Consider the following 23,333-nt stretch of genomic DNA (forward strand, 5'->3'; position numbering starts at 1 on the left):
GTTGGCTATGGACGGTTTTAGGAGAGGTAGAGGAAGGCCAAAGAAATATTGGGGAGAGGTGATTAGGCAGGACATGGCGCAGTTTCAGATTACCGAGGACATGACCTTAGATAGGAGGTTGTGGGGGACTCAGATTAGGATAGAAGGCTAGTAGGTAGTCTCACTTTTCTTTCGCACTAGTAGGCGTAGTTTTGCTCTACTATTTATTGCCCTTTGATTCATGCTTTTATGTGTTGGGTCTTGTCTTTCCATGCTGTTTTATCATGACTTCTTTGCTCTTGTTATTTCTCATTTTCGCATTGCTTTGATTTGCTTGTCTGTATCTGACTCTTTTCCCTTGTTTTCTTTTGAGCCGAGGGTCTTTCGGAAATGCTTGACCTCCCCTACCTTGAAAGGTAGGGGAAGGTCTGCGTACACTTAATCCTTCCCAGACCCCCCATGTGAGATTCAATTGGTTATGTTGTTGTTGTTGTTGTACTTCCTAGATTTTTCATCATTAATATGCATTCAAATATAAAGGCATTATAAGAGATATTTCGATGTTCTAGCATCGTAATGACCGCCTTAGAATCAGTGTTGATTTCCAAAGGTATCAGGTTGTGCTCCAATGTTATTTTAAGGCCGTTCATACTGACTAACAGTTCAGTTAAATTGTTAGTAGCTTTAGGGACGCCTTTCATGAAACCTATAACCCAATAAACACAGAACTTTTATTCTATGGTGTTGTGTTTTAAGTTACAAATTCTGGGCTCTCGGGCTTGTTTGCAAGAATTCTGATATAGTAATAAGCACTAGAACTAGCACTCCTTTAATCTTCAAGTGACATCATACGTTTAAAAAATTACTATGTGATAATCTCTGACACATACCGTTGACGATAACCATAACCTATATGTTCATGTCAGATTTATATCCTGCTTTCATTAACCAATCTATTCTTGATTTCTATACTAGAAGAGTAAATTAAGGTATATGTAGACTTGTCAATTACTACCAAAAGTTACTACGGGGACAGTCTTTGGTTACCAGCAAACTTCTTAAGCGACCTCCCACTTTCGTATAGTTTTTTGTAGTATTAGATTTGTGGGAGATCACGTTGAAGAAAAGAAAACAGAGAAAAGAAGGGGGAAGTGCCCATGATCATGGAGATCGGAGACTTTGCCATAATAACACAGTTTCCAGAACTGCTTTCATTCGTAAGAGAAGTATACTGTTAGTTCCTAAAAAGACAGAAAATTCTTGTTCTCCAGCAGAAAAATGGTACAGAAGTAGTCCAGCTCTGTGGAAACCTAGATGGCTATAAAGATTTTGACATCTGAGTAGCAGAACTCTCGTTGATATCCAGAGTCTTTGCTAGTCTGCGGCCCTTGTCTGGACCACCAATGATACCCCATTTCTCAAACTGCCTTTGTCGAGCTCTTGCCCTTTCCTTTTCTTCCTCAGATTTTGATGCAAAGCAGTACGGACAAGAGACGGCATACTCCCATTCTGGAGATTCCATATCTGCATCACTCACTGGTTTCTTGCATCCATAGCAAAGTTTGAACGTTCCCTGCACCAAACCATGCTCTACAGAAACTCGCTTGTCAAACACAAAGCATTCCCCCTCCCAAAGGCTCTCCGTCTTGGGAACTTCCTCCAGGTACCTTAAAATCCCACCTTCTAGATGATAAACCTGGTAAGAGTCAGCCAAAAGCACCGTGAAACAAGATCGTCTAAGCAATTAAAACACTACCGTGTTATAACCATAGAATTCTTGACGTCATCAGTTTGCACACCAAGGTGTTTGAAGAATTTGCTAGTGGAGCAACCTACAACACTAGGATTATGAAGTCCCAGCTTATTGGAAGATATTGGTGCATATCCTTGGTTCTTTTGTCTTTAATAGGCTGAGATTTCATGTACACAGCAAATAGATGCAACCAACATAATTCAACGGGTTCTCTTTTTTCATCCCTTCAGTTAATTTGGTTTGGTTTGCCAGTGCAGAGAGGGGGCCTGGAGGTGCTGGTGGTTCTAAAGACCACATCGACATAGATTGCTCAAATTTCACTATACATATTACATACAATGCAATGATAAGAGAGAAATGCATGAGCCTTAGACCCAAGCAAAATCTCTACTTGTATTAATTTTCTTCTTTTTCTTTCTTTTTTTGTGGGGGGGTTAAGAAACTGACGAGGAGAAGACGCAATAGTAGGAGAGGTATGAAAAGACTATCAAAGTGCAGTCAACCAAAGCACAGTTTGAAATGTACAGGTATCATTTATCAAGCATATGGCATGAGAAAATCTGCAGTTTCCTTAAAAATCGTAGGAATAAACCATTTCGATTTTATTTTTACCTCTTCAAAACCTTTGCTGAGGAGAAAACTTGAAGCTTTCTCACACCGAATTCCACCAGTACAGTACATTGCAACTCGAGGAACTTTTTTGTTTCCTTTTTCCTTTGTCAGCTTATCTGATGCTCCAGTAGAACCAGAAGACTCCACCTTGTCTCCTGAATCAGCAAGTTTAAATCGATCCTCCACCCATGATGGAAAATCCCGGAATGCTGTGGTACAAGGATCAACTGCCCCCTTGAACTTCCCAACTCTAATTTCATAGTCATTGCGAACATCAATCACAACCTAATTGAGTAATACACTGAAATTCAGTGAAGGATCACTACTGAAAACCAAGGTAGTTTTCTATAGTTAGTCCTTGAAAGGGATAGCATGGGGATAGCATGTCTTTTATTGTCGAAATTTTCTTTCAAGTTCATTTACAAGAATTCAATTTCAAACACAAAAACCTAAACAATGTATCAGGAACAGGCAATGAATTCCTATATAGCACATTTTAAGAGACTTCAAACTGGAAACTCTTCCCCCATAGAGCCCAATAATAATATGATTATATGCTGCAAAATATATATATGTAAGTTCTTTTTAAAACTGGATCAAATTATAAACCAGTATCAACTTTCAAAGTTATCAAACCGCTGAACCAGATAAGATCAGCACAATCCATGCATATATACAGGTAATGGTACTCCTACTTCCTACCTGAATGAAGTCGTTCAGTAGCTCAAATCAACTAAGCAGGTCTAATAAAGATCCCTAGCAAGTGATCATTAGGTAAGAATTTAACCAGCCATGGATACTGACTTTGAACTTGCTAATAAGTAAAACCCAAAAAGAATGGGTAATTCCCAAACTACTTCCATGTAATAACTAGAATATCCCTATATTACCATGCTAAGCTTTGCATGGGATTCTTACTTCATCCGTATATCAGGATAGTAACACCTTGAATATGCATAAGCCTAACAACTGATAGCAAACATGCTTAGTAATTAGTTTGAGTCATTTTCTTGATTTAATTGGAATTCCTGATTCATTCAGTTTTCAAAGTCAACGTCTGGTAATTTTATGCAAATAGTCAACCTAGGAGAACCTCGGCTCGCTTGTGGCATTTGATGGACCAGCATGCTAAAGTTTTTGGTACAAGATACAGAGAAATTTTCACATATTTTGGAATGCAAACAATATATATTTATTGTATACATAAAATACTATTAACTGCAAAAAAACTATGCATTTAAGTGTATTATTCTTCTACTATATTCTGGTGGTTGTAGAACATTTCAGAAGGAATAAGAAAGAACAGAAAAAGGTTCTAAAATCCTATATAAGTTACCGAATCAAACACAAATCACATATACAGCCCTTTTTGTGTAACTCCATTGCAAACTTGGGCAGGTCAAAAGCATATATAGGTCCTTGTAATATACGTCAGATCTCTCTGTAATTGCGCCGTTTGTCCAAACATTTTTTGGCTGCTAAAGCGTTGACTGTTATACACTTATAATAGCATCTGAAGTTTACATCCTATTTGGCCGTTATAGACAACTTACGCAAAAAAGTCGGTTTTCTAGACTATTTATGTTATAAAGGAAAACTATCTATAAATTTAAAATCTCAAAAGATAACGTGTTTGATTAATTAAACATTTTAAAAAGCTAATAGATTATTAGTAAACCAATAACTAGTTAAATTGTACGCTACAAACAATTAAACTCAACAAAGCACATACGTCATTTAAAATTAATTGAAAATATATCAAATTTAATGAAAGAAATCTATAATTATCGCTTATTTTGTAGATTCCAGTTTCTTCGTCGCAAAATAACGCTTGAATTTGAGAATCCATCCAAACTTTCAGCAAAAATGTATTTGATAGCCTTTTCTTCCATCAATCAGAATTAGCATCATTATAATTAAAGGCAAAATCGATCAATATTTGATTAGGGCTATTATAGAGAGTTTCCTTTTATAAGAAAGTACCAGTATAACGACAGCCGCTATTGTTATAGGTAGAATGTTGTTATACAAAGGTAAAATATAACATCAAGATTCAGTTCCAAAGAAAACTCGGCAGCTATAGTAAAATGTTGTTATAGAGTAGTCTGACTATATTTACGGATCACAGAAAACCCTTTTGATCCATTACAAAATTCATTTACAGGGATTAGAAATTGATCAATAATCTAAATCAAATGGATGCAAAGAAAGGAAACCTGGTCAAGAAATAAGCACTCTCCGACCCTCCTGAACAGAAATTTTTACTTGCACTTCAGATATTTATCATTGTCTCTATGATTGCAAGGGACGGAATGTTGCAGATGAAGGACCACTTGCACCAGGAGCTAATTAACGTGAGGGCCACATTTCCACGCAGGAAGCCAGGAGTGTGCTGAACAGAATTTGCCACGCAGGAGCACGAGAATTATAATTCCACCCAAGAGACTTGAGGATTATGTTTGGGAAGTTGAATGATCACGTGACGGGCAGAGTTGGTTATAAATTGATATTATAAAAGTACTGCTTGAAGGATAGGAAAAGCAGGCTAAGTTTGTTGAGAAATCACTGTTTTTTTGTTGAGAAATCATTGTTGTCCTCGTCCCTCCCCTCTTTTTTCCTAATCTCCTTCTTCTAGTTTTTCACCTATCTTACTTCTAGCCCGTTTGGTTAAGCTTCTAAAATCAGCTAATTTTGAAAATTATTTTTTTCAAAAGTGCTTTTTTTTTTTTTTTTTTTTTTTCCAAAAGTACTCAAAGGCATCAAGAAGATGAGATATAGCATTTGAGTTACAAAAAGACTGGCTGGCTAATCAAACTAAAAGTACTTTGAGGACCAATTTGGTCCAACTAAACAAATTGGCAATACATGCCTTCAAAAAAAGTCTTTCTAAGTGTTATTCCTTTCTAACCAGATACACCAAAATACACAAGCTGGTACCATATTCCTTTCAAAAGTGCTTTTCCAAAAAGTACTTCCGGTGAGAAGCAGTTTGTATTTGGCTAATCGATCTAAAAGCACTTTGAGCACCAATTAGTGTTTGGCCAGGCCTTTAAAAAGTCTTTCTAAGTGTTATTTCTCAAAAACGCTTTACAGAAAAAGTACTTTTGCCAAAAAGCTACTTTTTTTAGCTTTTAAAAACAACTTCTGCTACTCTCCAAAAGCACTTATTTTCTCTCAAAAGCTTGGCCAAACACCTCACTTTTTTAAAATACACACTTTTGACCTCCCAAAAGCCTGGCCAAACCTATTAGCTTCAATATTTTGTTATTGTTGTTCTGCTTCGTTTGGATCAACAGTCATTTCTATCAATGCAACCTGTGTGTTGGGAGTTGTTACATGGGTGCTTTCATCTAGAGGTCTTCTATGGAGGACCAAAAATTGTCTCTAGAGGAACTCAATTTTGGCAAAAGTTAACTTTGTCATACTTCCAAGTCATTAACACTTTAAGGGGTCATTTGTTAGGTGGGGCAAGGATAATAATCTCGGGATGTCCCATGAGATTATTTTATCCTGTGTTTGGTAATGAGTATTATTTAGTCTCAAGATTATTTCATCCCACTATTTTAGAATAGTGGGATAAGTTACCCCATATAGAAGGTGGAATAAAATAATTCCATAAGATATCCCAACCCACGGGATATTCTTGTCTATCCCATCCCACCAACCAAACGAACCTTAATAGCATAATATGATACTTTTACACATTTTTTCAACTTTAAACAATTTATTGATAATTATCCCCTTTTTTGTAAATATTGGGATTTTTATCAATTCATTGTTATCAAAATTATTCTAATTTTATACAATACTACTATCCTAAGGGAAATTTATCAAGATTTTTCATTATTTATATATCAATATTATTATTATTATTTTGTTATACAATTGTTTTACATGACAACATTTTGCTTCTTACTAATTAGTAAGTTTATTTTAGCCCAATTAATAATTTTATCGATTGTTATCATCAATTCATAGAAGTTATTTCAAACACAAACCAAACAACTGAAACCACTCTCAGTAGCCAATCTTGTGATCCCCTGTCATTGATCCAACTGAAAGAAACCACACAACAAATACAGCTGATTCACAGGTATTTCAACATTTACCTTGTGCCATTACCCGGTTACCACTCAGTGTCTAATCAAGTCTCATCTCCTTTTGTCAATTCACCTTTTCCAATACATCTTACAAAACTTTATATCGCATCCCTTTTTACTCCCCAAAATAAGGAAACATGTTACCTTTATTTTAGGCTTTTTCAAAGCCACTTTTGACCACATTTGTTTTCTCTCTTTCTATACATACACACATGCATGGAAGACAAAATAGGGAAAACATATTTTTGGAGATACATTACATCAAATTTGCTCTCTCCGCTCTATAACCGCTGTCCTCTGTGACCACTAAAGCTCATAGTAGGCGAGTCGCCAGAGCAGCGAGCGACAACCATACCAACCGCGATCTCCCCCCATGGCCCGAATTTCCTTTCTTCTTTCTCTGTTTCATCACTGTCGTCGCCAGCAGTGCCGAAGTCTGACGACCCTTTTTCTTTTCTTTCTCTTTATTAACTTAATCTTCTCATTTACTTCCTTCTATTTCAGGCTTTAGCTTGCATCCATCGCCGGCGAGCCACCAGAGACATCGACTGCCGACGACCTCTGCTATCCCCTTCACTTCCTCTTCTCCTTGAGTAGCAACTATGGAATATGAAGCAAGTCCCACCAGAGCTAGCCAAATCCATTCAGATGGTCGGATCTGGTTTATCTGAACAGAAAACGTCGAACTCTGGCGCACCCTCTTTTTTTGTGTTTTATATATATTTTTTGTAAGGTTTGTGTTTTATATATATTCACATGTGTATATTTTTGTCCTCTCAAGATCCTACCGTCTCAAGTCGCCGAAAAATAATTACTCCGGCGTGCACGTACGTCAACCGCTGGAGGTTGCCGACGACAACGGCTAGAGAAAGGAGAGAGCAAAAAATTTGCTGAAATGTATCTCCCTCCTTAAAAAATATATGTTTTCCCCCAGGTTGTCTTCTATGTACATGTGTATGTATAGAAAGAGAACAAATGTGTGGTCAAAAGTGGCTTTCAAAAAGCCAAAAATAAGGGAAACATGTTTCCTTATTTTGGGAAGTAAATGAGGAATGTGACATAAAGCCTTGTAAGATTCCTTGAAAAAGATGATTTGACAAAAGGGGATGGAACTTGATTAGACACTGAGCGATAACCGGATAATGCACAAGGTGAGTTGTTTGACGAATTGCATGGGGTGAAATATTATTATAAGTCGGTCATGTTATCATCGAATCAGAGACAAACCGGACATAGCCAAGACCGTTTTCCACACTCATGATAAGCATTACAAGTTTCTCGTGACGCCGTTCGGATTAACCAATGGTACGTCCACGTTTCAGGCCATCATGAACGAGATTTTTCCGGCCTTTTCTACGTCTATTCGCCCTAGTTTTCTTTGACAATATACTAGTCTATAGCCTCACTTGGTTAGACCACTTGGAGCACCTGATTTTGGTTATGCAATTGCTTCATCAATTTGGCCAAACATCGGTGGATTACCTAAATCGTGTTACATCTTTTAATCGCTTAATAGTTGACCCAAGCAAAATCTTTGTCAGCACGATGCTTTCTGGGGGCTAGCCAACTACAACCGCTGATTCATTCATCATTATGCTTTGAACAAAGGACCTCTCAGACTTACTACGCATGAAGCCCTTTAAATGGACTGAAGCGGCCTAATTGACGTTTGAGACCTTGAAGGGAAAATTGGGCTGAACACCAGTAATAGCATTGTCGGATTTTAGCCATAATTTTTAAGTGGAGACAGATATTCCAAGTCAAGGGATTGGCATTGTGCTTTCTCGAAAAGGGCACCTATATCTTAATTCAGCAAGGGACTGAGCTTGCACATGCAAAGGGCCTCAACTTATCATAAAGAATGTTCACCACTAATCAACTGTGAGCAAGTGGCGACAATATCTCCTCAGGCGTCGTTTCACCATTCTGATTGATCAACAATCCTTGAACTTGACTAACCCGACCATACAGACCCTAGAGCAACAGAAATGGAGCTTGTGGACTATGAATTCCGCATTAATTACAGACCTAGGAAGCAAAATTCTGCAGCAGATGCTTTATCTCGTCCTTTTGAGGCATCTTTACTAACTATTTTCGCACGAACTTACTGAGCATGATCTGAAGTTCCACCCTGAATCAGTGTTTTTGGAAGCGCGAAGCGGAAAAAAGCGACAAGGATCTGCCTCGCTTAAAGCGTGAATCCAGAAGCGAAACGAAGCGCTCACTTCACTGAAGTGAAGCGTAATTTTAAAAAAGTTGCAAAATTAACACTTCACAAATAAATAAAATAACTAACTAAACAAAGCGCAACAAAAATAATATCTATTAGCAAATCTTTCAATTTAACAAGTAACTAATAGTTTCCATAGGAGGGACAAAGTCAAAACGAAATGGTTTAGGGCCTCAAAACTAAATCTGAAACCGAAACAAATAATAAGAAAAAAGAGAAATAAAACTACTATTAAATAAACTGATTATTCACCATTAAACAAACTTAAAGTATTAAAAAAATGCTATAATAGAAGTGTCTACATAAACTGATTTGGTACTATTGAAATAAAACCAACTGGACAAAAAAGTATTTTTTTTATTTAAATAATATTTATATAAACTGATATTTTACTCTTAAACAAACTGAAAAAAGTGTTGGTATAATACTATTAAAAGTTATTAGAAAAACTGATTTTTTACTATTAAAACTAGGCCTGTGCACAAATCGGTTCAATCCGAATTTTCGAACCGATTCGAAACAATTCGGATAATTCAATTTGGATAATACAATTCGATTTCGATTTACAAATGCAATTGTAAAATATTACGGTTTAACTGTTCGGATATGGTTGGCTTCAATTATCAACCGAACCGACCCGAGCAAACCGAATTTATATGCCACTACTGACTAATATGACTAATACTCTAATAGTCTAACTATATATACGCTTAATACTTAATAGTGAAGTAATATTTATTTAACTTCAGAAGTGGTGCAAATGAATGTCTGCATGCACACCTTGCACTGGATATTCATGGCCTTCTTGTTGGCCTCAAGCTGACTTTCCTTTTGGTCTTTCATCTTTTCAGCGTTCTTCTCACGAGCCATCTTTTGGCCACTGCCTCCACCCATGGCTTTGTTTGTTCTTTGATCTTAGACTGTACAAATTAGAGTTTTTGTTTTTGTTTTTTTGAGGATGCAAACTGAGTTATTATGCTTGTCTGCTTGCAAGTTGCAAGATTCTGGATTATTAATTTGGTATATGTAATGCGAGCCGAGGGTCTTCCGGTTGAAGGTAAGGTCTGCGTACATTTTACCCTCCCCAGACCCCACACTGTGGGATTTCACTGGGTATGTTGTTGTTGTTGTTGTTGTTGTTGTTGTTGTATATGTAATGTGGTGTTGGCGGATTTGAATGCTTGCACAAATTATAAAGCTCTTGTTTTGCTATTTATATGCTATTATGCTTGCAAGTTTATGGTTTTTTCTTGGTTAATGTCTTGGTTATAAGGCTGCAAATTTAGGATCTCATTATTTTTTGTTACGTTTACTCTAAAACTGAAATGAAATAGTTACTTGTTTAAATTTCGAATAAACCGAACAAATCGATTGTGTAACCGAACCGAAATAATAAAAAGCGAATTGAATTGAACCTAGAATGGATAGAGTTTGGTTGAGAATTTTAGAAAGTCGAAATTCGAAATTTCAACTCGATAATGGTCAAACCGAACCGAACCGATTCGTGCACAGGCCTAATTAAAACCAATTAAAAAGTGTATTTTTTTTTTTTTTTGAAACTGGTAACGTTAAAACCACCCCAATTAAAAGGTGTATTTATTTATATAATATTAAAAAAGTACATAAATAAACTGATTTTTACTGTTAAACAAAGAAATATTAAATAAACTGATTTTTTTTTTTTTGAAAGCGGTAATTTTGTATTCCTCAAAGATTAAGGGTATGCTGGCCACCTCCAAAAATTTACATTTCCGAAAGAGAAATACTTACGGAATCCTAAAAAGTCCACTAATCGAACTTCCTCTTCTACATATTGTTCTTTACACCAAAAACTTAATGAAGTAAAGACCTTCCATTGGATCTTCTGCAATGAACTTTCTCTGCCTTTAAAAATTCTCGTCATTTCTTTCCTTCCAAATGTTCCAGATGCAGGCAGGAACTGTTTTCCACCAAATCTTCTGACTCTTGCTCCCTCCCCTTCTTATCCAACAGCTTAGAAGGTACGCGGTGTGTTCGAGGCATAGTCCGATTCACCTTAGCCAAATTAATGAACAATGCCCAGACTTGTGCCGTAACTTTACAATGAAGGAAAAGGTGATTGTTTGACTCTAAGGCCTCCTTGCATAATGAGCATCTTGAAGCAATGTTTATTCCTCTTTTCTGCAGTGCTTCATGAGTCAAGCAGGCTCTCCAAGCTACCAACCAGGTGAAACACTTCACCTTAGTTGGTGCCACACTCTTCCAAATGGATTTCCAAGGTCCTGGTGTCCTCCCTGAAATTTCAGTCAAACCCTTGTTGTACAATCTGTTCACAGAGAACAGTCCATCTTGATTATGCTTCCATGTCAATTTATCTGGCTCAAAATTAGTTCCTTGAAATCCACCAATTACTGTCAATAGTTCTGCTACCCATGCTATTTCCCAATCATTTAGAAGTCTTCTGAAACCAAATTCCAGCCTTGGGAGACCACATCTCCTCTATTGTACTATCTGGATTTGTGCTTATAGAAAATAAGCTAGGAAACAGTAGTTGTAATGTCCCCTGTCCACTCCAATTTTCCTTCCAGAAAAGAATCTTGTCACCCCTACCCACCTTGTAGTTAACATTTGCCTTCAGAGCCAGCCAGAAAGCTCTAATGGTCCTCCATACCCCCACACCATAGGTATTTGTCACCTCATTTGTACACCATTTCCCATTTTGGCTATACTTATGTTGAATTACCTCTTTCCATAGTGCCTGCTCTTCCTGATTATATCTCCATAACCATTTCATGAGTAAGCTTTTATTCTGTAATTTTAGGTTCTTCACCCTCAATCCTCCATGCATTTTGCTTTGTTGAACTACTTCCCAATTTACCAAGTGGAACTTTTTTCCCTCATTGTTTCCTCGCCATAGAAAGTTTCTCCTTAGAGTGTCCAAAGCCTTAACCACCTTGCTTGGTATAGGAAATAAGGACATCACATATGTTGGCAAGGAGTCCAAGACTGAGTTGATTAAGATGAGTCTTCCTCCCAAGGATAGGTATTGAGATTTCCATAGAGCTAGTTTTCTTTTCAGTCTTCTCTATGATGCCATCCCAGATTTTCACTGCTTTATGCATTGATCCCAAAGGCATTCCAAGATAAACAGTAGGCAAATTCTCAATCTTGCAATTCAAAATGCTTGCAAGCACTTGGATCTGCTGCACCTCCTTGACTGGGAATATACTGCTCTTCCTCCAGTTGACTTTCAGCCCAGAACATGCTTCAAAAACCACTAGTATCACCCTCAAATGGCATATCTGTTCCTGATTTGCCTCACAAAAAACTACTGTATCATCAGCATACAGTAGATGGGAGATTTCCATAGCCTCATTAGCCCTATTTCTCACATTAAATCCTCTGATCCAGCTATTTTGAGAAGCAATTCTCATCATGCTGTCCAAGCCTTCCATAGCTATAATGAAAAGGAAAGGGGATAAAGGGTCCCCCTGCCTGAGCCCCTTTCTGCAAGAAAAAAACCCACAGGTTCTCCATTTACTAGAATAGAGAACCTGGTAGTTTTAATGCAGAACTCCATCCACTTTAGCCACCTGCAATCAAACCCCATTTGTCTTAGAGTGTTGATAAGAAAATTCCAGTTCAAATGGTCATAGGCTTTTTCAATATCCAGCTTGCACATCACTCCTGGCTCTTCTCCTCTAAGTCTGGTGTCAATACACTCACTTGCTATTAAAGCAGCATCCATAATTTGTCTCCCCTTTATGAATGCCATTTGGTGCTTATTGACTAACTTGCTCACCACTCTCTTTAGCCTTTCTGCCAGCACTTTGGAAATTATTTTGTACACACCAGTGATCAAACTAATGGGCCTAAAGTCCCTTAGTTCAAACTAATGGGCCTAAAGTCCCTTAGTTCAGTTGCACCCACCTTCTTTGGGATCAAGGCCACAAAGGTGGCATTGAAACTTTTTTCAAACATCTGTTGAGAATGGAAATTCTGAAAAGTCAGCATCAAATCCTCCTTCAAAACATCCCAAAATGCCTGGAAGAAGGCCATTGTGTATCCATCTGGGCCAGGTGCCTTATCAGCAGCACACAGTTTGATCCCTTCCCATACTTCATCTTCTTCAAATTGCCTTGACATCCATATTTGCTCTTCTCCAGTTATGCTTTGGACACCTTGAATGTTCAAGTTTGGTCTCCATGCTTCTGTCTCACTGTAAAGGTTCTGATAGAATTCTAGAATTGCATTCTGAATATCCATAGGTTCAGAGGAGCTAACTCCATCAACCATTAAAGTGTCAATAGTGTTGAATCTTTTGTGAGCTGTGGCCATCCTGTGAAAATACTTTGTGTTTTTGTCTCCACTTTTGATCCATTGCACTCTAGATCTTTGTCTCCATGCTATCTCTTCATTTCTAGCCACTTCTTCATACTCCATAGCCAACTGAGCCTTCTGCAATTGCTCATCTTCAGTCAGAGGTCTTTGTTCTTGAATAACTTCTAGGCTGCCAACTTGTTCCAGTATTTTGTCTTTTCTTTCCCTCCAGTTTCCCTTATTCTCCTTGCTCCATTCTTTAAGTTTACCTTTTAACAGGTTTAACTTTGCAACTAACTTGAAGTCTGGTCTTCCTGTAACATCAAAGGAGCTCCACCATTCCTGCACTTTGCTTCTGAAACCATCCACCTTCAACCACCAATTTTCAAACTTGAAATAAGTTTTCTTAAAGGACCAATCTCCGCATGTTAGCATGATCGGATTATGATCAGATCCCAGGTTTGGCATTACATCCTGTTTGATCTGTAAGAACATTTCATCCCAAAGTGTTGAAAAGAGAAATCTGTCAATCCTAGAGGCAGTTCTGTGATTTGTCCCCCCTCTCCAAGTATAGGACCCCCCAAATAAAGGAGGATCCACTAACTCCACCTCATTGATGCACTCAGAAAATTCCTTCATAGCACTAGATAGCCTGCTACATTCAGTTCTTTCAGATGGGAACCTTGTGACATTAAAGTCACCACAAACCACCCACGGACCCTCACATAAAGCCCTCATAGCACCTATCTCCTCCCACAGTTCCCTCCTTACAATTCTCCCACAATCAGCATAAACTGCTGTAATAAACCAGATGAAATCTTGATTTATCCCACACAATTTACAAGTTAAACTTTGATTCCCATTTTCCACTATTTCCCTCTCCACTGCCTCTTATCCCATAACACTATAATGCCCCCCTAGTGCCTAATGACTCAAGCCATACACCCCCCACCCATCTATTTCCCCAGAGTTGTTGTAGATAATTTCCCACTTCCCCACTCAATTTTGTTTCCACCAGAACATAGATATCAGCCCCCCATTGTTGTATTCTACTCCTTACGGTATTCCTTTTACTCTCCATATTCAACCCCCCTCACGTTCCAAGAAACTATTTTATCTTCGTTATAAAGGAGTTATTAGTTTCCTCCCCCTACTTCTTGATTCACTCCTTGGTTCCCCATCTTTGTAATTCATATCAAATATCAAATTTCTTAGCTCCCTAGGAACTGTCTCTTTATCAGCATTATGTTCTATTGAGATAACTGAAGTTATGCCTTTTTCTCTCCTCTGGTCAATCTTTGTGAATAAAGCTTCGGCCTCCCTAGAGCAACCTTCAAATGCTGCTCCGAATTCCTGGCTCAACCTCACAATATTACCCTGAACCCACAGGTTCGATCTCATCACTGCTTCCTCTTCACATTCCGAAAAATTTGTTTGTATAGGAGTAGGCTCTCCCAGAAGAGTTATCTGGTTTGTGTTCCCATGTTCTTCAATTTTCTCTTCATCCTCTTGACTTTCAGTTGGCAAGACCATCTGCCCATCTTCTTCTTCTTCTTCAAACTCTCGGTCTTGATCCATTCCTTTATCTCTCGCATCTTTCCTCCCCGACCCAATATTTAAATTCGCCACTTTCTTGAACCCTAAGCGGGAATGCGGTGAAGTGGTAATAGAGAAGAGGAGGGAATTGAAATTGCCTTTTGCATGTTGGTAGAAGCTTCCCAATTGGCAAAGCACTCGAGAATTTGGATGCCATCTCTTTCAAGTTGTTGAAGTGATTTTTATAGCCATCTACGGTGGAACTATCCTCGGGTTTTAAGTTCTGTAGAAGATGCACGTGACCAACCATGTGATTCACTTAAAAATTGGTCCCTTTTCAGACTCATATTAGGCCAAACAATTAAATTTATTTGGGCCCAAAATTAAACCCTTCGCAGATCCAACATAAATCTGGCCCTTCTCGGTATTTGAATTTAAACCTACCCCGCTTGCCTGCGGAATCACCTGCAGAAGTCAACGGCATCTGTCTTTTCCTTCTCCGCTAGCTACTGTATCTGTACTTTTACCCAGTGTCTTCGATATACGCTGGGTAAAAGAATGTAACACCTCTTTTCCTCCTCTTCTTCTCCGATGACAACTCTAGCGGAGATTCCACCCAAACCTGGAGGGTAAAAAGAAATCTGCCTTGCTGCAGGGTGACTTCTTTAGGAACCTTTCTACCATCTCCTTTGACTCGATTCTAGCCCACTTTAGATGATTCGGAGTTGGAGTCTCTTCCTCTGTTTCCAGCCAGCCTCCACAAAATTCACCAATGACTTTGAAGACTTCGGATGACCAGAATTGGAGAGGCACACCCACAACCCTAATCCAGACGGAATTTGGCATATTTCCTTTTTCTATGACCCCTGATAAGAAGACCACCACTGAAGATTGATTTGGGCTCTTTTCCAGTGCCACTCCCTTTCAAGGGACTTGCTCAGCTATGCTTTTGGATGGAAATTCAAAATCGATTTTCTCCCATGTCATAAATATTGAGCCCATGGATCTGTTTCCAAGTGGAAGAAGTCCATCTTCGTAGGTCATACAAAGTTGGAACTTCCTCATTTACAAAGTAACCAACGAGCATCTGCCAAGTACCATATTCTGATGACGTGCCATACCTTCCTTTATCGAATAACCTCTCCCCTCTTTAATGCGGAAACCCCGGCCTTCGTTGTTCGACCATTTACGCTTTTAATTGCATATTGGAACTCTCTTTTGTCCACAAACCTAGGCTTCCTCACATTAAATTTGTCAACAAAGCTATTAATGAATCGCCAATCTTGTCGCCGGATAGGTCCAGCCAGCATTAAACGATACTTCGGGTATGATTATCACCGCTCTCCTTCTCCCTCGTAAAAGCGATAATGCTAATATATACGCAAAGCCATTAAAATTCGGAGCAAAAGGTCTCGGAAAGCGTCTCTCTCTTCCATCTTCTCACTACATTGCCTCGTACCTTTGATGCCTCCTCATATTCTCCGGACTATCCATTCCAAAGTCTTCTTGTTCAAAGAAACTCTTCGATGAAATTTTTACCTCTTTCGGTCCCGGTCAAACCAATGTTCTGTTTCGTATTTGAGGATCTAGTAATATCATAAGACTTAAAGCCTACCGCGAAATAAATGCTATCATCCATCTCCTAGAAGGTTGAAAGAAAAGGAAGTAGAGTGAGAGATCCGGTGATCGGAAGGACCACCGGAGTTGGGACCGCATATCCAAAAGCAACTTTATAGCATTGCCTCGGGATAAGTGCCTGGGAGCATTTGCCCTGATTTTTTTACTATCAAACAAACTGAAAGAAAACTACGTTCTTTTTAAAAGCCCCACCAGCAATGGCGCAGTCGGCGAAGAAGATGTGCCACAGCAGCGAAATCAAGAAGAAAAAGAACAAAAAAGGGCAGTGAAGCAATGATACCCTAGCAGAACAGCAGCACAGGAGAAGATAGTAGTAGTAGTTGTTGTTGTTGTAGTAGTAGTAGAAGAAGAGAAAAACGATGAAGAAGCCATACCTTGAGCTTAAAGAAGAGGAAGAGCAGCAGAAAGTAAGCTTAAAAACATAAATGTACGCTTCCATCCCTTACCTCGCTACACACGCTTCTCGCTTTCGTCTGAGAAGCGACCACTTTTTCATTTCGCCTCGCTTCACTGAGTTACGTGTTATCCAACAACCACTAATGCAAGATGAGGTTGTTGGGTATTCCTTCAGATTCTGGCCACATATTGCTATACGAGTTCCAAGTTACAGCAATTCCAAGGCACGCCGGTGAAGCTCGCACTTTCCACAGATTGGCTTCAAAGTTTTACGGTCCTAAAATGGGCGCGAGGATGTCCGGTCCTACATCTCTACCTTCTACCTGCCATATTTGCTGACATGCATTTTGTTGGTGGTGAAGTGGTGGGATAGTTTTTCCAGGAGTGGAAGTGGAATTGACAATGGCAGATTTGAGTGCTTCAAAAAATGTTAGTTTTTGTTGGAGTGAGGGTGATTATCCAATATGGTGGCCATTGCAGGGTTTAGCCTTCTCGACTAACGTCTTTTGTATAGGTGAAGGCTTGAAGGTGGTGATGATATTGTTGGTGGCGGAAAGGTGAAGATGCCCACCGTGGTATAAGGGATAGAGAGGAAGAGGGAGCTGATTGGAAAAAGGGTGGATTAAAATTTTGGCACATAGGGGACACGTGGTAACCCAAGTATTATTTATTGTAACTAAAATCTAACTAAGACCAACTAATTTTCCATCGGTGAATACGGGCATAGGTGAGCCAATTATGTAACAGTAAAGGCTCAATTGACCTCAACAATTAACAGAGGGCAAAGGTAGACCATTTTGCATAGTTCAGGACTCGAGGCAAATTTAGACATTTTCCCTTATTTCAGTTATGCAAAGAGCAATCTCTTTTCCTTCTCATCGGAACCAAGACATTGTAAACCACGATTTTGGCAGTTCTACTGATTAGTGGCAGAGATAATGTACAATGAAAAGTTACAGGTCGTTCCTAAGGGGTTTCTTATTAGACTGGATTTTCCTTTTTCTTTTATTTATCCCATTGTTTCTCATCTTTATGTTTTCCTAATTGTATGCCATTACAACTTGTGTTGCTTTGTTTTGGGGCTAGTGGAGAATGAATTATCAAAAAAAGTAGGAAATATGGAGTACTTACTTTTCTTTAGAAGGAAAATAGAAGGAGTACCCTGACGTAGGAAAAATGAACACTTATTCACTAATTTACTTGGTCACTCCTGCTACAAGCAAGTTCAATATTCTGAAATGCAACATAAACAAGACAGGAGATTTTGCTTTTTCTGCACTAAACAAGTTCGCAAAAAAAAAAAAAAAAAAAAAGATGAGACTAAACTAGGATGTAGCGACAACACTGTAAAGGAAAAATGATACCAATTATACCAATTAAGTCAAGTTTTAGGGTTCAAATAAAGGGTTGAATGCCCTAAATTTCAAGATTAAGTAGGTATGTGACGTTTTCTTGGTTCAACCTTCCAGTCCTGTGTGGTTATAAGTCTAGTTGACAATCCAAAAGGCGGATCAAACACAACATTAAGTCTACTCTATGCATTGAAAACTTTGGTGATACCTCTAGGCATACTATATATGGGATGAGATTCAATAATGTGGCAAATGCAAGGATTCTACTCTATCGGTAGAAAAAACAAGTCCGAGCAATTTTCAGAGGTATAAGCTACATTACACATAAATGATGGTTCATATAAGTGGAAAGTAAAATCAAAATACAGGATGGATATTATTTACCAATTAAAAAAAAAAGGATATCCTTTAGGAAATGCATGACTTTAATCACAACTCAACCAAAGGATATGAAGCGAATTAGACGGATTTTAGGCTCAAGCTGAAGTTATGAGTCAGTTACATGTCAGAATTTTTAATCAGTAATTAGACAGAACCAGGATTTTACTGAAACTAAAGAACTTACAACATCTGGATCACTAATCAATGTGTTCCATTCCTTCGGTTTAATGTACTTGCCAACTCTTTCAATTGGTGAAACAGAAGGCATTCCAAGTGTAACTATCTGTTCAAGAAACATATGGTGAGTGCTTGATGCTAAAACGATATACGCAAAGCAACTTCGAAGATCTGAGGGGAATATGGGCATTATCTTCAACCTCAGGCAACTTTATCGCAATTAGCCAGCGAATATACCTCTTTTTTGAGCTTCACCCTCACGTGGTCCCACCTAAAGGGAGCATCCTCGCCCGCTGCAAGAGGAGAGCTGCTTGTATGCCCATGATGAAGAGCTTCTTCCTCAGGGCTCACTGGTGACTCAACCAATCTAAGTCCCTTCAGACGCTCATCACTTTGAATGAATGCAAGAACACTTTCCACTGAATCCCGTGTACCACATATGCTCCCATTGATTCCTTCAGGTGCAAGAATAATTCCACCTGAAACACGCTGAATTTGATCAGCTTAGTGAGGAACCAGTGACATTGAGAAATGTATTATCAAACAAAATTGTACTTATGAAGAGGAGCTGAATAAAGGGAAAAGGTTTCACCAGCCATACAAAGAACACATCAAACATGTCATATAATGGGAAGCTACTACTTTATCATAGACAAAAACAACAACCGAAAAATGCTGAGAAGAAGCACGAGCAAAAGTTATTATCACGTCCTTTATTGAAACATCCGACTTTTAATGTGATAGAAACTAAAGACCGGGTAATGCATTTATTATTCAAGATTTGGGTGATTCTATATTGCCTGGGTCCTCTCAACAACTGTACGAACCTCAAGATGATGAAGACTCGCCCTCTTCGAGAAAAAGAAAATGGATGAGGATCGAGACGGGGATGTCGGCCCCTCCTCAGTGCGAAGAATTGTAGGTCAATCTCAGGCCTTGTCATCAGATAACAAAGTCGAGTTCGCACATAACCTCGCAAAGACACCCCCCCCCCCCGCAGCCTACCAAGCGAGGGAACCGGCGCGGGAGGCAAAACGAGAAGTGGGTAGTTTTTCAATTATTCTGAACAAAAAAGACGATAGAAATTTAAAGTGGTAGTTGGTTGAGCGTGGGGCTTTCATAATGGAGGTCTCAGGTTCGAAACCCCCTGCCTACAACAACAGGGGATTTGTCTTCTGGATCGAGCTTGTCGTATAGTGCTGCCCTAGTGCGGACTACCTCTTCGTGGTTTGCGGGCTATTGCACGGGGAGCGAGGTTTACCAATGTGCGCACCCAGAAGGGTAGCGAGCTGCGAAGTTCATATCACTCGACTACCTTCATGTTAATTCTTGTTTAGACGACTTTATGCTTAGTTGTAACCTACCTTGCATCTTCTTGATGCCATTCTAATAAATTTTAATTACTTCACCAAAAAAAAAAATTCCCTTGTCATCAAAAAAAAAAAAAAAAAACAAAACAAAACATTATAGATAAAAAGAAGCCATCTCCCCGCATTAAAGCAAAGCAACAGGCTTCCTGGCCCATCTCAAAGACTCAAGATGGGTAGTGCATATCAACCAAATACTGGCCCCAACAGCAGAGCATCAAACTAGACACTTGAGCAAAAACCCAGACTTACTTTAGCAACTTCAAGAAAAAGAATAGGTAGCAATTTTGCAAGCTTGCAGAAAATGAACAATATATGTTCCTCTTCATATGCGGATACTTTTAGCAATCACGCGCCAATTCGAAACATGAACGACACAAACAACAAAGGCGAACGGGTGCACTTAGCACTGCATTCAAATAAATAAATAAATTTTTGCACAAAACAGTATTGCAACTTTAAACCGTTACTAAACCTTTGAAGCTGCAATAACAAGAATACTTCTACAACTTAGGGTGTGTTTTCCAATTTTCCCACATTTGGTTGGCCAAAACATTTTCTCTAGGAAAACAAGTTCCTTAAAAATGAGGAAAATGACTTTCCTAATTAAAGTCGGGAAAAAAAGTTCCATAAGTTACATTCCAAGTTCATCTTCCTCCACGCCCACCAAAGCCCCCAAACCCCAGCCCTTAACCACCCCACCCCCACCCCATCCTACCCCATAATGTTTTGCAAGATTGCATATAAATGCTCTTGGGATATTATATTTTTTGCTTCCTTACAAAACACTAGAAAATAAGTAAGAAACCCACTTGTTTTCCAAGAAAACATTCTACTTGAAACAAAACACAACCTTAAGCTAAAAAATATGCTCTAATCTTTCCACAATAAAACAGACCTATTAACTATAAGTGAAGTATAAAAAAAATAAAAATAAAAACAAGAATTACCACTTGCCCACAGAGCTCCTTCAACGGTTTCCTAATGGTCAGGAAAATAGGGATAGAGATGGAATTCCACAGGTGAGAACTGGGAAGGGTAGAGTATACATAACCTTATTCCTACCTCGTGGAGATAGAGATTATGTTTTCGATATACCCTCGGCTCAACTAAAGAATTTCAAAGCAGTTTGAAAAAAGGGAAAGCGAAAATAAAGGAGACACGACAACTAATAATAAGGAAAGCAGTAAATAGCATTCACAGCCAAAATAATGCGACAACCGAACACAGGTGAGATAACAAATACTACTCAGGAAGTAAAGAAAGCAAGAATTACCAGTTGCTCACAGAGTTCCTTCAACGGTTTCCTAAAATCAGCATGGTCAGGGAAATCAGCAAATTTATAGAAAGAAACCACCACAAGTAGCGGGTCGCTACCTTCAACCTCCTCATTCCCCAAAGCATTATTAACCTTAAGAATGGGAACAGTGTTTGTTGCAGAGAAACACTTAGATGGTGCAACATTTTGCGAAATAGTAATCTTGGGATTGGTAAAGAAAGGAAAATTGGGGGCTTTTGTCGGTGGTATTTCGGTGGTGGTGGGTTTCATGGTGAAATGTAGTGAAAGATTAGGGTTTGCTGAAAAGGATGATGATGATAGCATTCTTAATGCCGTTAGTGAAGCGCTTCTTCTGAAAAAAGGATGAGGCTGCATTGAGACAGGTACGCTCCCAGTACCCGGTATGCCCAACTCGGATGTAATACACATTAGTGTTCCATTCTAACATTTAACGCTAAAAGGCATTTCTATCAACACACATGTCGAGCTTGAGAATGCATTAATGCAAAATTCTGGATATATTATTGTTATTGTTGCTGCTCCAAAATGTGTTTTCCAACTTCATCTTTATAAATTTCAAATAAAATATTTTATTCTCTCCTTTGCATAAAGTTATAATTAGACACAACTTTATCTTTAACACTAACTTCATAAATTTCCAATAAAATGAAAAATATCTGACCTTTTTTTTGGCTGGTAGACAGGCTGCCTATTGAGAGTGATTTTATTAATAAGAAAGCAAAAACTCTTTACAAAAATGCATAAAATAAGAGCTAGCTAATATGACGTGTGTTGGAACCAAGCTAGAAATGCTAAACATTTCAGCAAGGTTTTACACATGGCATAGCTATATACTTGTGACTTCGGCCTGATGTTTTCTGTGAATATAACCTGTGAAATTCTATCTATCATTTTCGAGTATATAACCGTTGTAAGTATAAGCCAGAACTTAATCATGTCTTCAGTGTTTTTCTTCATCATCTTCTTGTAGCTTTGAGTTTGTTGTATGGGCATTGTAGAATAAAAAATATTTGAAATTTATGGCGAAACGTCTATTAACTGTGGACAAATTTTGTGAATGTTAAAAGGTTAGCAAAATAACTTTAGCTCCATGTGATTTTAACTTAATCTACATTTTGAAAGAGAGATTAGTACCCTTAAATTGATGGGAAAACTACGTATATATACATGTTAAGGAGAAATATTCTGAAACGTAACGATAGTTTTCCTTATTTACAAAACATAACGATATATTACAAAACATGACGAATTTTCATATATTTTTCGTTTTTTTATTTTTCCGGAAAATATATATATTTTTATAAAAAAAAATATTTTTATTTTTTAAAAAAATAATTTTTATATATTTTTAAAATATTAATTTTTTTTGCTCAATGGCTTAAAAAATTACCTCATATTTATAATGTATGAAAAAGTTGTATGAAATGTGTATGTGTGAGCAAAATTTTTAATATAATTTTCATATACAAAATTTTTGAGCGAAAACTTTAAGCCTTGAATATTGTATGAAAATTATTCTGATATTTATTTGTAGTTGTATTAATTTTCCGAAACCCTAATATGAAATTTATATACAAATAATGTGAATGAAATTCTAAGTCTTGAGAAGATATATACACATTTAAATACCATTCTCATGCATAAAATTTTAAGCATAATGTTTAAGCCTTGATCAAGATATACACATTTCATACGTTCTTCATACATAAAATTTGAGCAAGCTTTTTAAGCCCAGGCAAGATATACACATTTCATACACAAAAATTTGAGCGATTATTTTAAGTCTTGAATGTTGTATCAAAGTTATATACAATGTTGTTGTAGTTGTATTAATTTTACATAAATCTAACATGAACTTTATACATGAAAATGTGAAATTTTAAGACATGAGCAAGATACAAATTTCATATTGTTTTCATACACACAATTTTGAGCGGATTTTTAAGCCTTGAGCAGAGATATACACATTTTCATACATTTTTTTTCATACTAAATTTTGAAAAAACTTTTTAAGTGTGGCGAGATATACACATTTATTACAACTTTCATACATAAGTTTTTGAGCAAAAAAAAAAATATTAATTTTTTAAAAAAATAAAAATAAATTTAAAAAATATTTTTTTTAAAAATAAAAAAATATTTTTTTAAAAAAATGATTTTTAAAAAATAAAAAATAATTTAAATTTTTTTTTTTTTTTTTTTTATAAAGCATG

At 37.6% G+C, this 23,333-nt stretch overlaps 1 protein-coding gene across 1 annotated transcript; it reads right to left on the reverse strand.

Moving 5' to 3' along the window:
- Nucleotides 1-1,288: 1,288 nt before the first annotated feature.
- Nucleotides 1,289-22,515, reverse strand: LOC132063546 (rhodanese-like domain-containing protein 7). Its single transcript, XM_059456131.1, is given in 7 exon segments — nt 1,289-1,675; nt 2,345-2,629; nt 18,461-18,559; nt 18,691-18,942; nt 21,097-21,458; nt 21,461-21,510; nt 22,511-22,515. Coding segments are annotated over 7 exon segments (1,431 nt in total). The 3' UTR covers nt 1,289-1,297.
- Nucleotides 22,516-23,333: the final 818 nt, after the last annotated feature.

This window comes from Lycium ferocissimum, chromosome 1 (genome assembly GCF_029784015.1).
Source record: "Lycium ferocissimum isolate CSIRO_LF1 chromosome 1, AGI_CSIRO_Lferr_CH_V1, whole genome shotgun sequence".
Lineage (NCBI taxonomy): Eukaryota > Viridiplantae > Streptophyta > Magnoliopsida > Solanales > Solanaceae > Lycium > Lycium ferocissimum.